Source organism: Mirounga leonina, unplaced genomic scaffold (assembly GCF_011800145.1).
Source record: "Mirounga leonina isolate KUSES-001 unplaced genomic scaffold, KU_Mleo_1.0 Mir_168, whole genome shotgun sequence".
Taxonomy (NCBI): Eukaryota; Metazoa; Chordata; class Mammalia; order Carnivora; family Phocidae; genus Mirounga; species Mirounga leonina.
In genome coordinates, this window is record NW_023270426.1 from 13,632,863 (window position 1) to 13,651,833 (window position 18,971).

The 18,971-nt window shown below is 37.0% G+C and overlaps 1 protein-coding gene across 1 annotated transcript in view; it reads right to left on the bottom strand.

Moving 5' to 3' along the window:
- The window catches only part of FBN2 (fibrillin 2), a 261,369-nt gene that overhangs the window by 87,590 nt on the left and 154,808 nt on the right, over window positions 1-18,971 (bottom strand). Inside the window, exons 17-23 of the mRNA XM_035014042.1 lie at window positions 18,342-18,395; window positions 16,601-16,726; window positions 13,646-13,771; window positions 8,866-8,985; window positions 3,477-3,614; window positions 2,814-2,864; window positions 1,998-2,123 (exon numbers count right to left, since the gene is read on the bottom strand). Of these exons, the coding sequence (XP_034869933.1) occupies window positions 1,998-2,123; window positions 2,814-2,864; window positions 3,477-3,614; window positions 8,866-8,985; window positions 13,646-13,771; window positions 16,601-16,726; window positions 18,342-18,395 (741 nt within the window). The remainder of the gene's footprint in view (window positions 1-1,997; window positions 2,124-2,813; window positions 2,865-3,476; window positions 3,615-8,865; window positions 8,986-13,645; window positions 13,772-16,600; window positions 16,727-18,341; window positions 18,396-18,971) is intronic.

Genomic DNA, 18,971 nt, shown 5'->3' on the forward strand with positions numbered 1-18,971 from the left:
GCGGTCCTCACTATGCCTTACTACCACTTCCCTCATTTATGTTACCTGCCTGGCCCCTGAGAGGATTTGAATTTGGACCCCTGATCTAGATCAGTTCCTATCAGAGCAGTTTATCTCTACTTTTCTTCTCAGGATATTTTATATGTCTAAATGTCAGTCTCTTCTCGAAACCTCCTCACATCCCCAGCCGCAATTCATTTTGTACCATAACTCGAGTAGTGACAAAAACATTTACCCAAGTACCTGGATGAAAACTCTAATACATCCTTTTGGAACATTATAAAAGGTGTGATTTCGAGTGATATTATTGGGAATTTATTTTGTTGAGTAATAATCTACAATCACATATATCTTCACATATAACATCTTTTTGTTACTGAAGGCTATTTGATATTATTAGTCATTTGACCATACTGACGATATTATTTAGCATCTTCAAAAGATACTTTACTTTTTTCTAAACTTTTTAGATAATTTAACAATAAAAATCTGAAAAGAATTTTTATTATTGGACTTTTGGATATTATAATTTCTTCTTTTTCCTGTGTTTTTTTAAATTTAAATTCAATTCGCCAACATATAGTACATCATTTTTTGATGTAGTGTTCAATGATTCATTAGTTGCGTATAACACCCAGTGCTCATCACAGCACATGTCCTCCTTAATGTCCATCTCCCAGATATTATAATTTCTAATCAATTCCACATGACTTCATAGCCATACTTTGTATCCTAATTTAAATATACTATTAAAAATTAGCTTAAAATGAAATTCATGTTAATTATAATGACTCTGTACGGTGTTGCAAATATCTTGTACTATTAATTTTAAAATTCACTGATACGTGTGGGGTACCTGGGTGGCTCAGTCAGTTAAGTGTCCGCCTTCGGCTCAGGTTGTGATCCTAGGGTCCTGGGATTGAGCCCCATGTAGGGCTCCCTGCTCACCTGGGAGCCTGCTTCTCCCTCTCCCTCTGCCCCTCCCCCCTGCTCGTGTTTGCTCTCTCTCTCTAATAAATGAGTAAAAGATTTTTAAAAAAATAAAATAAAAATCACCAATTCATTTAAATACCTTAAAGATCTTTGAATATAACACTGTCATTACTCATGCTTTGTCTACAAGCTTAAATTTCAAATACAAACCTATATACAGTTATTTTACAAACTAAAACTTACTGTTCCAATGCATATTGGAAAAAAAAAACCCTTAAGTAAATAAAACATTATTTAGATACAATATAGAATTAAGGAAAGTTTCTTTTTCAATCATTAAACTCAGATTTAGTTAAGCATGACCCTGATAATGATAAAGTCAACTAGGCATTTCTGCTTTTATTTTTATGTGTTTAAGTAATCTCTACACCCAACATGGGGCTCAAACTCATGACTGTGAGATCAAGTCACATGCTCCAAGAACTGAGACAGCCAGGCACCTCTCAAGTAGGCATTTCTATACTAAAGATGTTGAAAAAAAGAGCTTCCTCATTTTAGATCTTTACAAAAAGGAGCATTAAGAAAATTTAAACTCTAAGGTGATAAAGGAATGTCTAGGATCAAGCAATGTTTTCAAAGAGAGACAACAACCTTGCCTATGACCTCCCCCACTGTCTTATTTAAGAGTGCAGCTGCAATGAACTGATAAATGTTGACTCCAAACACTAGTTTCCAATTTTTCTTTTATGTTCAAAATATACATAGTTCTCTTATCCCATTGACCAATGTGAAAGACTGAAACTACCTAAAATATCTGATTAAAGAAACTAACTTTTTGAGAGAGTTTTTGAGCAGGACCAACTTCCTATATTATACAGAATCCATGTCATTTAAACACATTCACTTTAAAAATATACTCTAGTGATTCCCCCCAACCAAATATTTCATTTAAAGCCAGTTTTCCAGCTATAGACCCAATGATTTTGAAGTGGTCAATGCCCAAGAAATAAGAAAAATTCATCCCTGGTTTCATGCGTAATAATACATAAAGATATGAATCTTACCCAAACACACACGGCCAGTTCCATCCAACGTAAGGCCTTCGGGGCACTCACAGTGAAAAGATCCTTTGCTATTGACACAGTGTCCATTTGGACAAACGCCAGGAAATACCTCACACTCGTTAACGTCTGCAGGGAAATAAAGTGAGCAGAGGGATAAAGATGTTAGAAATAGAAAAAGCAGGTGTAGTCTTCCCATATAGCATATTCAATCTGTAATACAATCTGGATTATTACTTGAGTCGAACAGAAATATTCCACAACGCAACCACCGGATGTCCTAGGTACCAGCTGTGAAAATGACCACGGCCTTGCCCATCCATAAAACAGCCCAGACATGCTCCTCTCCCAGCTGTTTTGTGCCTTTATGCCTAATGATGCCCCCATGAAAAAAAAATTTTTTTAAAGATTTTATTTATTTGACAGAGACACAGTGAGAGAGGGAATACAAGCAGGGGGAGTGGGAGAGGGAGAAGCAGGCTTCCTATGCAGCAGGAAGCCTGATGCGGGGCTTGATCCCAGGACCCCCCTGATACGGGGCTCGATCCCAGGGATCATGACCTGAGCTGAAGTCAGATGCTTAACGACTGAGCCACCCAGGCACCCCGTCCCGATGCAAAATTACCCAACAGCATAAAAAAGGAGAAATGGGGAACTCTAAGCTGTTTTCCGAGAATATTATTCTAAAGCATTTGTTGAGTACATTGAGTATTTTTATTGCAATTTCAAGGCTTTTAAAAATGATAAATATCTCCAAAGTGAATGTTCATTTTGCCTACTGCTCTAACGACTTACAGTATCATCCAAGTATACACTCACCTTCACAAGAAACACCTTTAATCCTGGCAAACCCTCTTGGGCAAGCTGTATCTATGAGAACAAGAGGACACATTTTTACTTCATTATAAGAGAAAATGTAACTGTTTCAAGTTCAAGAAACAGTACAGTGGAATCTAAGTTGAACTGAATAGAAACCACAAGCTGGGGTCTTAGAGCCCAAGGACTCCAGGTGCTCTCCATTCAGTTCAGGATGGTACATGACACACTGTGTTAACTCCCGTCAGGGTTGACCCATATGGAGATTCTCAGTTTTCCTACCATTCACTTTTGTTTTCACGATGTCAGCTGAATTACAAGTAAGCTTTACTTACTTACATATAGGTTTAAAGGAAAGAGACATCACATTCTATATGGACACGTGCAAACAAGGACACTGGAGGATACTGACAGTCACCCAGCAGCTAAATTCCAGAAATTCCCTTTCTCGTCTAAAATGCTCAGAAGGTCTGCTTACAGTAAAAGGATAAACCAAATACATATTTCAGCAAGTGAATAAATTTCACCAGAGAAGACATTTTAGGGAGGGTAACGATCTTACAGTCTTCGTCACTCCAGAAATACATAGGGAAACAGGTGCCCGCCTAGCTGAAGCAACAGCTTTCCAGTGAGAAGCCCAGAAGGAGCTCCTGGGCAGGCTCCTACCTAGTTCACACCGTTCGCAGGGGCTCCCCCAGGCAGCTCCGAGTGTGGCACAGCATTCCGATTTCAGCGTAGCTCCATTAATGTTCACCTCACAGCGGTTGTCCTGGATGTTGAGCCAACACGTCCCTTTCAGGCTGTCTGAAGAGGAATAGGGAGGGATGGGGAGCTCTCATCTCTGAAGAGAATGTAATTCACTCTTGTACAACAAAGGCAATTCTTACAGTATTTAACAAAAGCATTATTTTAACAATGTTTTAACGTATATTCTTTAAGCATATTTATGTGTCCATGTATTTACACAAATATAGTATATTACATACATGTAAATCAAATAATCATACCATGTACATCTCACAGGACATGATAACTAATACAGTTTTATCTACTGATAGTCCATGCCACTGTTGTCCCAGATTTTATGCTGTATTTACAAACTCAGGGCATTACCATGATAAGATCATTACTTGTGTGAAAAATGCAGATAAGATTGATCTTTTATGATAAATGCTTTGATACTTAACATTTTACCAAGTAAAATTCCTTAAATCATTTCCTTTTCTTGTAGTCCCCCACCAAATACACCACACATAATTTACGTCCTATTACAGAGAAACCAGCATTTCTCTAACTGAAGATAATTATTTGATGAATAATTTACCAAAAAATCGACAAGATGAAGAAAAGAAACATCACCTATAAAACCACCAGGGCTAGCGAGTGACGGATTTTCTTTCGGGTGTTTGCCTTTACATGATGTATGTGTGAGTTTGTCTCTAGTTCAGAAAGGAATACATGCTTATGGTAAACTGTGCGAAGAAATGGGAGAGATAATATAAAAAGGACGTGTGTCTAATTAAAGAACATTTTGATTCCTATAGAGAAAAAGAATATTTTCTTAATAATGCTAAGACATTATTTGCCTTTTTCCACTCTCATTTTTTCACAAGTGTATATATAATAGAGTTTTCCAGAAGCTACACAACATGGAATAAAATTGTCATTCTGTGAAGCGGGGGAAATCGGAGGGGTAGACGAAACATGAGAGACGATGGACTCTGAAAAACAAACAGGGTTCTAGAGGGGAGGGGGGTGGGAGGATGGGTTAGCCTGGTGGTGGGTATTGAGGAGGGCACATTCTGCATGGAGCACTGGGTGTTGTGCACAAACAATGAATCATGGAACACTTCATCTAAAACTAATGATGTAATGTATGGGGATTAACATAAGAATAAAAAAAAAGAAAAAAAATTGTCATTCTGTTAAAAAAGTAAAAAAAAAAAAGGATGTGTATCCAACCACCTAGCGCTAACTACTTGTACATTTTGGTCTGTCTCTATATCACATGTAAGTTAGGATCCCCCTTCTGTGACCGCGGCATAGCGGGCTTTGGAATGGTCACAAGGCATGCAGTCCAAGTGGGCAGGGCCAGTGCAAGTCGGGTAAAAGAAATCATTCCCGAAGCCCTCCTTGCGGTACTGTGGCTCCCAGTTCAGGGTGCGTAACATTACCAAGGTTCCTGTCACGACCTGAGCCGAAGGCAGACGCCCAACCATCTGAGCCACCCAGGCACCCCTCCAAGGTTCCTGTCAAAACTCAGGTTCACAAGTGCGCAGGTGTGCGGCCCGGGAGCCTACATCTGACAGACTCCTCAGGTGAATGCTATGCAGGTGGTATGTACAACAGCTTGACCAAAAACTTAACAGCATGTTGCGGCTCACAGCCTTGGAGCAAAATAAAGAGAACGTATCTTCCTATAGTATTTACTTTAAAATTCACTTAATAATATGGCTAAAGTTTCACTGCCAATTTCGGCAGTAAACACAAAGCATAAGGGGAAACAGAGAAAGAGAATTACAATGAAATCGTCAGCACCAGGAAGGAAGAAGCTGTGGTTTCTGATTCCCTCCTGGACACGAGCAGGTAGGAGGAAGTGCCCTGCAGCCGAGGCCTCGGGGACAGAGCCCAGAACAAGACAACAGCGTCCCTGACTGGACACACACACACACACAAACGATGGGGCAAAGCCGTGGAGAAGAGCTGGATGCTCACTTTGCTTTCTTCTGCTTTGAGATTCATTTTGGGTGAAAACAGGTGCAAATGAAAAAGACTTTCTCATCAGACCATTTTTATCAGGTCTCAAATTACAGGCTTTTTGTAGGCTTTTCACATGTTCATTTACTTACTTGTTAAAACAGCCTCTAAAGTATGGATAATTTGCAGATGAGAAAATGGAGGCCCACGGAGGTCAACTAGTCTACCCAAGGTCACCCAGCTAGTCCAGTGTCTCCATCACACATCAAAGCTGCATATTCTGATTTCAGAGCCTCCACTTTGTAACCTCATGCTTCTTCTGGCTGGTATGGTACCAACACTTAGAAGTTACAAAACGCACTGACGCAAAATGCACATATACACATATTCATCTCTCTCGCTCTGATTGGTTTTCTGTGTGTGTACAGACACACATACACCAGATGTAGTTATATAGCTGTGTGGTCAGGGGCTGGTTAAGAACTCTGAAAAAAATAAAGCAGGCTAAGCAGTCTTGATTGGAAAAAGACTGTTCTTATCTAGGGTAGTCAGAGAAGTTCTCACAGTGTGACCTCTGAGTGAAGGCTATAGGGTGGCAAATAGCGAGAAAACAAAGATAAGACAGAGGCTACAGTAATAATCAAGAAAAGAAACATTGGAGGCTTGGATTGGGGGGCAGTGGTGGTGAGAAGCGACTGGAATATGCATAAATGTCAAGTACAATCAACAGAAATTGCTCATGGATTCAATGTGGTGTTTGAAAGAAAGACATCAAAGATAACTCCAAGGATTTGGGGGCTGCTGATTGGAAAAATGGAATTTCCATTTGCCAAACAGAAACAATTCTGGGAGACACAGGTTCAAGCCAAAAGATAGCAACTGTGTTTTGGCCATGCTAAATTTGAAGTATCCATTGGACATCCAAGTGGAGATAGTGTGCAGACAGTTGGAAATACAAGTCTGGAATCAGTGGGGATGTTTAGGAATGACAGATACATTTGAGGGTCAATGGAGAGGCCATCTAAGCATGAGTGTAGACAGAGAAGCCAAGAGGTTCAGGGCTGACCAGGGAGACACCTCAAGCTGGAAGGCAGGAGGATATGGAAGACATAACAAAGGAAACTGAGAAAAAGGGGCCAGAAAAGTGAAAAAATAAGACCAGAAATGGAAAACTTCTTGAGAAGGGGTGAGCGAAAAGCACTGCTAACAGTGAAGGTAAGAAAGAAGGAAGGACCACTGTATTGACACCATGGAGGCTACTGTCCTTGTCATGTCCATGGAATCTGAGGACAGCATGCAGACCCAAGACAAAGATGAGGGAAATTGGTTTGGATTACAGGGAGCCATTGGATGTTGAGCAATGTTATGCAGGAAAGATTAATCAAAGGTATTGTTCTATTATATTTAATAATTTTCAACCAAAATACAATAGTCTTTGTGAGCCATTTATAGAACAGTTTAAGATTAATTTATATTTAGGGAGTTTACACAATATATTCTAAATCTCTAAACATTCTAAGTGTCTATCTAGTTCCTATATGCTCTAATTTTAATCACACTGGGGAATTTTTATTCAGTTCTTAATACAGACACTTGGCTCCTAGGAAAGAGCAGTTTGCAGGCTGATCACCAATTAGAGCCACTCTCAGTCCTATTAAAAAATTTTGTAGTTTTTCCTGTGTATGTTTCACGATCTATTTCTTCTTTAAAGTTAGAATTCTGTTTCCAGTGAAAAAAAGATAAAATGATGTCTAAAATTTTTTTTTAAAGATTTTATTTATTTGACAGAGAGAGAGATAGTGAGAGAGGGAGCACAAGCAGGGGGAGTGGGAGAGGGAGAAGCAGGCTTCCCACTGAGCAGACAGCCTGATGCGGGGCTCGATCCCAGGACCCTGGGATCATGACCTGAGCTGAAGGCAGACGCTTAATGACTGAGCCACCCAGGTGCCCCAGAATGTCTAAAATTTTAAAATATTAAGTAAATTTCTTTCTGAGCAGCTCTAGGCTGGGATATTCAAATTTGATCACAACCAATAAAAACTCGTAACACACTGCTGAGAAAAATACGGTGGTGTTTAGTTGCCCAACATAATGACCTGGTAGTAAAAAGTCTCTGTTCTTTTTCCATTAATAAATACAAGATAAAAGACCAAAATAATAAAAGTCTTTAGGATGAAGCAAAAACTAAGATACCTCTGATGCCCAAGTGGCATATAGGTTTAATTTTCTGAGACATTAATTAATTGACATTGACAATTAATTGACATTAATTAATGCTGAGTTCATTTCCTTTGCACAATAAAATGACTCTATCTCATTTGGCAATTGCGGCCTAGCAAAAATATTTTTGCCTCACCTGATCCAACCTCTGCCCTTCCCCCAGTGGAATTCTATAAGAAAAAAAGTAATGCCCCAGGCAGATGGCAGTGTATTTCCTAATATGGAGAGCTGAGCAAGGCTCAAATTTCACCAGCTGCACCTCACTGAGAGATGAGGAGCTGGGATTTTCAAAGGGCAGGTTTTCACTGATAAGTTTTACCTGGTCATTTCCCTTCATGTAACAAACAGGTCCTCTACCATCCAGCTAAACACTGTTAGCATCAGATGTTATACCGAGAACACAGTTGTCTTGAGCAAACATGAACTGTCCTGATCCTGGCCAATGGGGCCACAGACACGAGAGGCAGGACAAAATGAGTGGTCCAGGTCTTCTCCTTGCATGTACTGAATCGCTTCTTACAGCAATAGATCAGACCATCTTATACATGTCCTACCATTATTATCACAACCTGAACTTAAACGTTTTCAGACGTATAAAGAGATGTCAGTCCGGAAGTTTTAGAATCTTTCCGAAAGCAAGAAAATAGTTCTCTTTTCTTCCTTGGGCCTATACATTTATGACTGATGGGTGAAATGAAAAAATAATAAACTCCTTCTACTCGTTTAAAGTTTAAAATCCTCAAATTCTTGTGCTGTTAACGAGTCCAAACTCTATCACATTTTTGCTTTGAAGCTTGTCATAAAAAGTATGCAGCAGGGATCTGATTGTATCGGTACCTAAGGCATTCCCAGGGTAGCAAACATAAGTATGTGTGTGGCGTGCAAATCCTTGTAAATTACAGCATAATCTGTCTACTCATATGAAAGGAACGCTTCTTAGAAGCTAACAACATTCAAGAGCCTGCCTGTTTATGCTATCATGTTTTACTCCTATCTCGATAATGAGAGTAAACAATTAAAGCAACTCCTAATTACTAGCTTCCTGTGATCATGTTCTGTTCTCATCCACGGTAAGGCCTGCAGTCTCCGCTTAGGTTGGCAGTGAAACTCAAACACCAGTGCCATGCATGCATCTTACCAATACAGATCAATCCTGTTGAGCTGAGTTTGCTGCCAGGAGAACATTCACAATTGAAAGATCCAAGGTTGTTCCTGCAGGCCCCATTGACACATGGGTTGCTTTCACATTCATTTATGTCTACAATCCACAAGGAAAAGATTCTGTTAGAACTGCCATGTGTTCTGGAAAATATTATTCCAACAAGCCATGCTATGCCAGAATGTCTGGTAAACTTGGCTCTTGCAATTTTAATATGGATCTATGAGGCACAAAGTGAATGGGGAATGGAGACGTTGAAGTTTACAGCGTGGATACACAGACATGGCTAGGGGCTCAGGAGGACTGTAGGAATCAGCCCAATATTGCGAAAGGGGTTAGTGTGTTACTCGTCACTATTTCACTACCACTTTACAGAAATTGGATTGATTTCCCCCACAATAAGATATAATTGCCCTGTGGGAAATCTGAATTCTGAATACATGGAAAGCAACATATATATTCCCGGGTACAATATGCTGTGCACAAACAAATGTTGACTGATTCTGTCATCTGTGGCTCTGGGAGGTTTTAGAAGAAACATGAAGCCTGTATTAGAGACAATATATCACAATGCTGGCTTTCATTCCAAACTCCTGGGTACAAGTCAGGAAATCAGGGATGAAGCTTTAATACTGAGTAGAGCATTCTCTTCCAGGCCCCTCTACCTGCCTCTCTCCTCAGCCTGTTCACATTTAGATGCATGGTGTAGAGTCTGTTAAAGCACAATTGATTTTGGTAAAATAGAAAAAGAGGAAAAACTTTCAGATGCTTAAAACAGACCTTTACTATCATTAATCTGCTTTGAGTTCTTAATCAAATTAGACCACATAATCTAAACAATTGCTACTGAGGGTCAGAAGTAACCAGAGCACGCCCATGTTCTCAGGCGGTAACTAAAGCAAATCTCAAGCCAAGAGAATTAGTTTAACAGGAGTTAATTAAAAATAAATACAGGCTTAGTCCAAGTAATAGAACAAGTATCCAAAACTGACTCTCAGTATAAATTCGACCATTCAATTTAAAGAAGGGACGCACAGATTTCTCTTTGTACTTGGTTAACTATGTGATGAAACAGGTCAGCATACCTCAAGACATTTTTTGTTGCTGCTGAACACAAGGTTTCTGAGCTCACCACAGCACTTTTTTCTGAACACCTCTTTGAATTAAATATCAAATATTATATTGAGGAAAACATGAAAATAACTAAAAGGCTGCAGTGCTTACTCCTGAACATCTCAAGTAAAATATAAACCAAACTGGTCTTGAAAAGGCAGGGCTTACTACTGATTTGCAAGTCTGTGGACTTGAAATGCAAATTTAAAAATCAATATGGAAAACAGGTATGTACTTTGCTACTTCAAAATTACTAAAGTAGTACACAGGTACTAATTTAATTCTTGAAGTAGAAATTGAGGAAACATGAATGCATCTTTTTTCTTCAGGTTTTTTGTATCAAGAAATCCTCCTAAAGGAAAAATACAAGAGCAGGTTTTATAAATACAGCACAGATTTGGAAATAAAAGATCTATTCCAGAGTACTGAAATTCTTTTAGTAAAAACACAATGTAAAAAGGGAATCAGATAGCCAAAAAAAAAAAAAAAGGAGGAGATAACTAATCTGAGGACAAATTATATATAACTCACCTATTAATTTCATTTGTAAGAAGCTCTCCAAAAAGCAAAATGTCAGTATCATGTATTTCTAAATTCCTATTCTAAATTAAGCAGTTATGAACTCTAAAAGTATAAACACATGCAATGACAGCTACAAATATCAACTGTTTAATTTTTCTTTAAATACAATGTTTTTATGTTACAAATGTCATGGAACCAGGAATTGAAACAGTTCACTGTACATTCCTGGAAATAAACTTCAAAGCACATCTGGTTTACATTTAACTAGTTATGTCACTGGAAACACAATCTAAACCACAGTGCTTGCTGTAAAAATGTTAACTTTCACAGACTCACAGAGCTTAAACAAAAAAAAAGTAAAACAAATTTTTTGTAACTTCAGTCTGAAACATCAGAGGATCTTTATTATTACTGCTATTTATTATGTATTTAAAATAGCCTATTGAAAACATAAATGACAAGCAAAATTAGTGATTGTAGTAAATATATACAGAGAAAGCTAGAGTCTCCAGTGAATCTGCTAATAATTCCCTGCCTCGTCTTTGGAAATTAGTTTAGAAAGAACAGAGAAAAAGAGAAGACGCATTTACTGTGTGAATGCAATGGCAGAAATAAGAAGACCCAAGGGAAAAAGAGATTCATGGCCTTCAAGTCTTTTTTTTTTTTTTTTTAAACCACTTAATAAAATGCAAATGACTTAGCAGTGGGAAGAAAGTGAGAAATAAGTTATTTGGTTAGGTTTCTCACCATAAATCATTTTTATTTCCACCAATGTCATAAGGCTAGAGCCAAAATAGTTCTCTGTCATTTCTCTTTTATTTACATAACATGAACTTCTTTCTTAGGAATGACAGATATATATTTCATATTAAAGAAAAGGCTTAGGTTTATCAGGAACAATTATCCACTGGACAAAAATAAAGGGCACTCATTCTAACCAACGCTGTTGCCTGATTTGGTATTAATGTCCCTCATGTGTATGTAATCATCCAACATTCTATTATAAACATCATTCGCTCCTACTCTTCAATTATTCCTATGGGCAGGCGAGTCCCTGCCTTTGATTTATGTTTTGGTATTTGAGCTCTTAGTACCCTTCGAACTCCATTTTACCTGTTAAAATGGTGGGAGTATGCCATAAATATCACTGACAATTAAGCATACAAACAGAACTTGGACCAAACTGATTCAAAGACAGTTTAGTTTTCCCCATCATGTGCTTCTCTCAATAGCACCAAAGAGTATTGTGACTGTGGCAGGGAAATGAGTTCATCAGCTTCCCAGGTAAACCAAGAAGGTATCCTAAGGGGTGCTCTTGCTTTCAGTGCTTCTTGATATTTAACAGAAGTTATCCTCAAAAACACAATAGATAAAACTGATAAACGGCAGTGGGAAGGAAGTGCAGAAAGTCAGGAATAAAGAAAAAAACCACAACCCTTGAAATCCCTTCTCCCATCCTCCAGAAAAATGTATGGAGGATATATGGCTGAATATTTATTTTACCAAGTACATGTCTCAGAGCAATTCTAAAGGATGACAGGTGTCAGAGGGGGTGGGAATGGGTGCTAGGAAACATTCTAGGTGAGTGTATTGGCAAAGCCTGAGCTACTCTGAAAAGACAGCTTTTCTATCTGACAGAAAGATCTTCAAAACTGTTAAGTTTTGAAAAGAAATGCTCAATTACGGAGAGGATGAGTCTTCAAGTACTTTAACTAGGATTGGAGTGAGTACTCTTCTTGGGAGGAGCTCCTCCAAAAGGACAGTTACCAGGACTAAGTTTAGAGAAAGTGCATTTTATACTGAGGTTCTCTTTTCTTATTTTTTTTCTTTTTTCCAGGCTAATTACTGTTTTTCAATGGCCCCCTCCAATTCAATCCAAACTTAGAATTGCACTTTGTAATTGCATTTCATTGACTTCAGCTGAGTCATCTGTGTTCTGGCCTCTTGTTCAAGTCCTAACTTGTCTCTGTTCACAAGAATGCTTTGAAATGAAACAATAAGACAAGGAGAGAATGTTAACATCTTTTTGTATCATATTACTGTTGCTGTTTTCTTGGCTACAGAGTCACTAAGAAATACTTTAACAGATAAGGAAAGGTCTGTTCAAAATAATTAAGGATGAAATCTGTTTTTTCTTTTTTTAAGTGACTCTGGCAGCAGTTTCTGGATTCGAGAATGTCATCAGACATTTCCACAGGCCCACACAGTGAGACTTAAAAAGAACAATGATTAGTAGTCATACAACAGATTATTCTGAAATACACAGTTCTTTGATCAAGAAACAAAAACATAATTGAATGCGCTGCTTGCTTAGCTGGTATCTCAGCGGAAATGAGGCCTTTTGTCGTGTAAGTCACCCACATAACGTCCCCTGTATAGAAATGTAGTTAGAAGAAAATGAGGAAGTTTTTAAACAGTGATTTATGATCTAGAAACCCAAACGATAAACTTTTAAATCATCACATAGAAAGGACAACTTTCTTAGACTGTAAGTTTATGTAAGTTGGCCATTTTTACTCAGGCCCCAAATATTTTCTGGGCCAATCTCTGAGGTATTATCAATCATGTCGTAAATAAAATGCCTCAGGGCTGACTTTGCCATTATGATTCAGGTTCCCCAAGGCCGGTGTGAATGTGTCACTGTAGTTTTTAAAAGGGGAAAAGAAAACAAACAAAAATCTGATTATTTTATTTCAGCAAGTAAAACACACTGGCTCTTTTCACTTCTCCCCCCCTGCAAACTTCAAAGTGTTTGTTGAGATTTTATCTGAATGGAACAAAACTGATAGATTTGTAAACTGGGTTAGGTACAGGCTATTTCTTTCTTTCTTTAAAAGAATTTTTTATTTGTTTGTTTGTTTATTTCAGTAATCTGTACATGCAACACGGGGCTCAAACTCATGACCCCGAGTCAAGAGACACAAGCCCTACCTATCGAGCCAGCCAGGAGCCCCAGTACATGCTATTTCTAAAACTGGCAGATGAGCTGAAAGACATGATTACATTTAAAAAATATTCAGACAATACTCTGTTTATTATCTTGTTTCATCCATGTACTTGGTGAACATCTGTGTCTATCCAGGTACTTACTACACACACGTAAGGCAAGGAAGGTGGCTCTTACCTTCACACGTCTCCGTCTCAGTCCTGAACACGTACCCGGGGGGGCACGTGCAGCTGTAACTCCCAGGAGTGTTTCTGCACAGGCCATTGTCACAGAGCAGTCTGTTGACCAAGCACTCATCAATGTCTGAAAGCAAACATCGGAAGATAGGGGATACGCATAGTGAAATGAACAGCCCAGTGACCAACCAGTTTTTATTTTCATTTGTTTTTTCCCTTATCCCCTCCTTGATTTCATCTCTCCTTTAAAAAAATTAATATATTTTTAGTTCAAGTATAGCTGACATACAATATTAGAAGAGTTTCAGGTCTACAACATAGTGATTCAATATTTATATACATTGTGCAATGCTCACCATGGTAAGTGTAGGAATTATCTGTCCATCGCCATACAGAGTTTTTACAATATTGACCATATTGCCTGTATTCCCTATGCTGTACTTTTCATCTCCATGACTTATTTATTTTATAACTGGAAGTTGGCACTTCTTAATCCACTTTGCCTATCTCACCCATCCCCCCACCACTCTTAATCTTTTTATGCCCAAAGCACATTCCTTGATCTTAAGCAAAATATATTTGGTTTTACTCATATGGACCATTCCTATACTGGTAGCTTTTTTCTGATTAAAATTGTAATAAAAGGGGCGCCTGGGTGGCTCAGTCGTTAAGCATCTGCCTTCGGCTCAGGTCATGATCCCAGGGTCCTGGGATCGAGCCCCACATCGGGCTCCCGGCTCAGTGGGGAGCCTGCTTCTCCCTCTCCCTCTGCCTCTCCCCCTGCTCATGCTCTCTCTCTCTCTTTCTCTCTCTCTCTATCTCTGTGTCTCAAATGAATAAATAAAATCTAAAAAAAAAATCAAATGACACTTTAAAAAAATAAAATTGTAATAAAAATGCATTAAATGGCAGTTAAACAAAAGGTGTTTACTACTCTTTTTCCATTATTTTATCTCAGAACTATTTCATTATTAATGGGAAATTAATGATCTATTTTGAATATTCCTTTAGCAGTCTAGAACAGCCTAGAAAATATCATCTACAGCTTAGGTTTAAGAAGCTCACACAGTTTTATCTTCTTATCCACACTCATTTTTGCAAATGTAGTTAATAACAGAAAGAAATAAAAACTGCAGTTCCTTCAACTTACAATTTTAGTCTTGCAAATAACAATTGTACCTTACCCCAAACAATATGCACAATGTGTGTTGTGAAAATTTGGAAAACAGAGATTAGAAAAATATTTGTCTTGATTCCATCAGCTCTGATATATATTATTTTTTGTGTTTTATCTGATTTTTTCCCCTTTGGGTGTTATGTTTTTGCTCCAATGCTGAATCTTGATTTTTAAAAACTAACCTTATATTTTAAACATTACCATAAACTTCCCCATGATTATCTGTTGCATTAAGTGCAGTTATTTACCCGCTAGTCCATGCTATGGGGTATTTATTTACCCACTAGAAAATATCCCACTAGTCCGTGCTATGGGTTAAAATGTGTCCATCAAAAAAAGTTATGTTGAAGTCATAATGTGACATTATTGGGAAACAGGAACATTTTAGAAGTAATTAAGTTAAAATGAGATCGTTAGGGTAAGCTGTAATCCCATATGACTGCTGTCCATAAAAAAGGGGAAATGATATGAGACACAGCAGGAAGATGATGTGAAAATACAGAGGGAAAAGATGGTCATGTGACCAAAGTGATGCATCTACAAGCCAAGGAACATCAGGATTGCAGGCAAACACCAGAGGCTGGAAGAGGGAAGGAGGGATCCTCCCCCAGAGCCATCAGAGAGAGCACAGCCCTCGGGACACCTTGATTTTAGACTTCTGGCTTCCCAAACTGTGAGACAAGAAATTTCTGTTGCTTTAAGCAACTCAAATTTTGGTACTTTGTGACGGCAACCTTTAGCCAACTAAAACTGAAATTTGGCTTCATTTTTATTTTAAAATGTAGTTTTAACTCTTATAAAAATTGTGCATATACCTACTTTAAAAAGTGAAGGAGCACCACGAACCGTGTTCAGTATATAAATGCTCACTGAATCTCCCTGTTTTCAGTAGGGTGCCCGTGTGCTCAACTGCATTTGGGAATTATGCTGGAAGCAACTTTGCTTCTGGTAAATATAAGCTAACTGGTTTACATATTTTTATGAATTTCAATAATCTTTCCCTGTGAGTATCAAAATCTATTATAAGTATATAACATTTAATACAGCTTTATGCATCTATCTGTATATATGTCTTCAACTCAAGATCATATGAATATATTCAATAATAAAAGCTAGTACCACAAGTGCAAAAAAAGGTATTTCTTTCTAATTATAATCATCAAGACTTGGATGTAAGAGTCATCAATGGTTAGATGTAACAATTATTACATATGATGGATTAAACACATTCATTTTATAAAAGTGGACTCAAGTACTCAAGTCTAAATTCTTCACAAATTCCTGAATATATGAACTATGTACTTGAATTTTTACAAACATTCTCTTATAAATTACAAAAAGAAAAACCAATCTCAGTAATCATGTTTGGATAAGTTGTAGCAACTAGTTGTTTCCTTGTAAGTCAAAGTTTTCTCAACCTGTAATACTTTATTTTCTTAACTTACTATTATCCATACTGCCCTGTTAACTCTGAAGTCCATTTCTTAGTGAATAATTACAGGATTAAGATACATGCAGAAATACAACAGACCAATAATTGGGTATGCATCCATTCATTTGGGAAAAGAAAGATTTAAATACTAAGTTATGCCACTAAAAATTTTGTTACTGTGTAACAGAATTGGGTGGATTCCAGTATTTTTATCTCTTGGTACTAAGAAGGAAACAAGAGAAACTGTAAGATCTGCAGATTTATAGTCACTTATTTGTATTTCAATTCTCTTATAATCCATGAAATTAAACTATACACAAGACTCTTGTATAAATATAGCAACTTACCAATACAGTTTCTTCCAGAAGAATCTGGTTCATAGCCACTGTTGCAATTACAACGGTAACTACCACGTAAATTTTCACAAATTCCATTGGCACATATATCAGGATCCAAAGCACATTCATTGATATCTGCATTAAATGTTGAAAGTTTAATGCTCACAGACATTTTATTGTTTGTTGATACACGTAGGCCTAATAAAGACCTTTCAACATATGAAGTGTTTAACTCTGCAAACCCACAATCTGCATGTCTTTCAGAGAGGGAAAGGAAATGAAAATAAGAAATAAGAGGATAAAATTGAGGATACAGGACAATTCTTGGTAAGTTAAAAGAAAAATGAAGGGAATTGGCAGAAATTCAAAAGACTAACCCATGTAATGCACCTGTATTTATGATAAAATTAATAAAGAAAATTATAGGCTGTTGGCTCAAAATCCAAAGGAAAACTTAACTGGATATGTATTATAACCATCTAATTAAAAGACAAACATTTACTAGGGTGACCTATATAATTTTATGGTCCCCAAAGGCATAGAATATTTCTATTTTATTATCATTTTTTACAGTCAGCTAAGTAATATGATATTTAATAAATGTTTCTCATTATTAATAAGTTGAAATTAATGGAGAGGATAGTTCAAATGTGGATGCTTGAGAACACAATATTTTACAATAAGCCACGAACTGGACTACTCTGTCAGCCATGGGCAGTAAGACTTGAGGAATGATGCACTTATATGAGCAATCTAGTAGTAGCCAACAAGAGGCTGGCTCTGCTGGGGAGACGATATTGAGAGGGAATGAGAAAGAGTCACAAAGTCAAATTTTGATCACTATGCTCAAATTTTAATCCTAACAATTGTGTGCTAGAATTTGGGAGACCTTAACATACTCCAGAAATGTTGGCTTTTTTAGTTTTGGGAGAAACATCCTTGTAAAAGTTTATTTACTCTGGTTTTTGATGTTTATCACAAAGATGCAATACTGCCGTTGACTAATCTATAATGTGTCTAAAATCTTCTCAAACACAAAAGGAGAAGAAAATATATGTAAAGTGAAGACTAACAGTAACTCACAGTTTAAAAAAAAACACAAAAGAAACTATATGTATATACTATACATATAGAAAAGAACTTAGAGTAAACTTTTACATACAGTAAAAGAACTTTAAAGTTATAAACACATATTTATTTACTATTCAAGGTTTCATAGTTGAATTTTGTGAATCATATTACTAAGTTTAAAATAGGAAAATGTCAATGAATTTCACTACCTTAGTTAAATTTAGAAACATTTCAGTATTTTTAGGCATAAATGATCTTAACAACTTATTTTTAGGGTAGTAAATCCCAAACATAATCCATATCAAGTATCTCTTAAAGATTTTTTTTAATCTTGTCAGCACCATTATTTAATATTTTTCTTTAAAATGACTCATTTTCTTTAAACCTAAATACCAACTTCAGTCTCTTCTTAGGCAATAGTACCCACAAAATTATGGGTGTAGTTTGTTAGGGACATTTTCAACAATATATATTTAACAGATAAATATTTATCTATTATGAAAAATGTGCATCTACATACCACTTAATAAACCTATCTTATAACCACTATTCTAAGAGATAGTTTATCTTATTTTACACTGATATATTTTTAAAATACTAAATACATTCATATTCATGTTCTAATCATAAAGCTATCAGTTACATAATTACTATAAGAGTGAGAATTGAATAGAGTTACCTCTTCCATCCACAGTGATCCCTACTCCACTACTACAAAGACCATGGAATTCAGCTAGAAGATTAAAAAAAAAAACAAACACATAAATTAAAAACTTCGAACTCTACCTCTCCATACACGAATCACTTACATCACTCCAAAAAGTACCATGAAGAAAAATTACTGGCAATAATTTTTAAAATGAAAAAATAATTACTATTTTCCAACACATAATTATTGTAACAATTCCAAAATCACAGATAAGCATAAAAAAATTAAAAAAACACTAGTGAACACTGAATATTGTTAATATATTGATAAATGTTACAAATATTTTCTACATTGGGGAGGATATGTGCTATGGTGAGCACTGTGAATTGTGTAAGTCTGTTGAATCACAGACCTGTACACCTCTGAAACAAATAATACATTACATGTTAAAAAAAAAAAAGAAGATAGTAGGAAGGGAAAAATGAAGGGGGCGGAAATCGGTGGGGGAGACGACCCATGAGAGACTGTGGACTCTGAGAAACAAACTGAGGGTTCTAGAGGGGAGGGGGTTGGGAGGATGGGTTAGCCCCATGATGGGTATTAAAGAGGGCATGTTCTGCATGGAGCACTGGGTGTTATACACAAACAATGAATCATGGA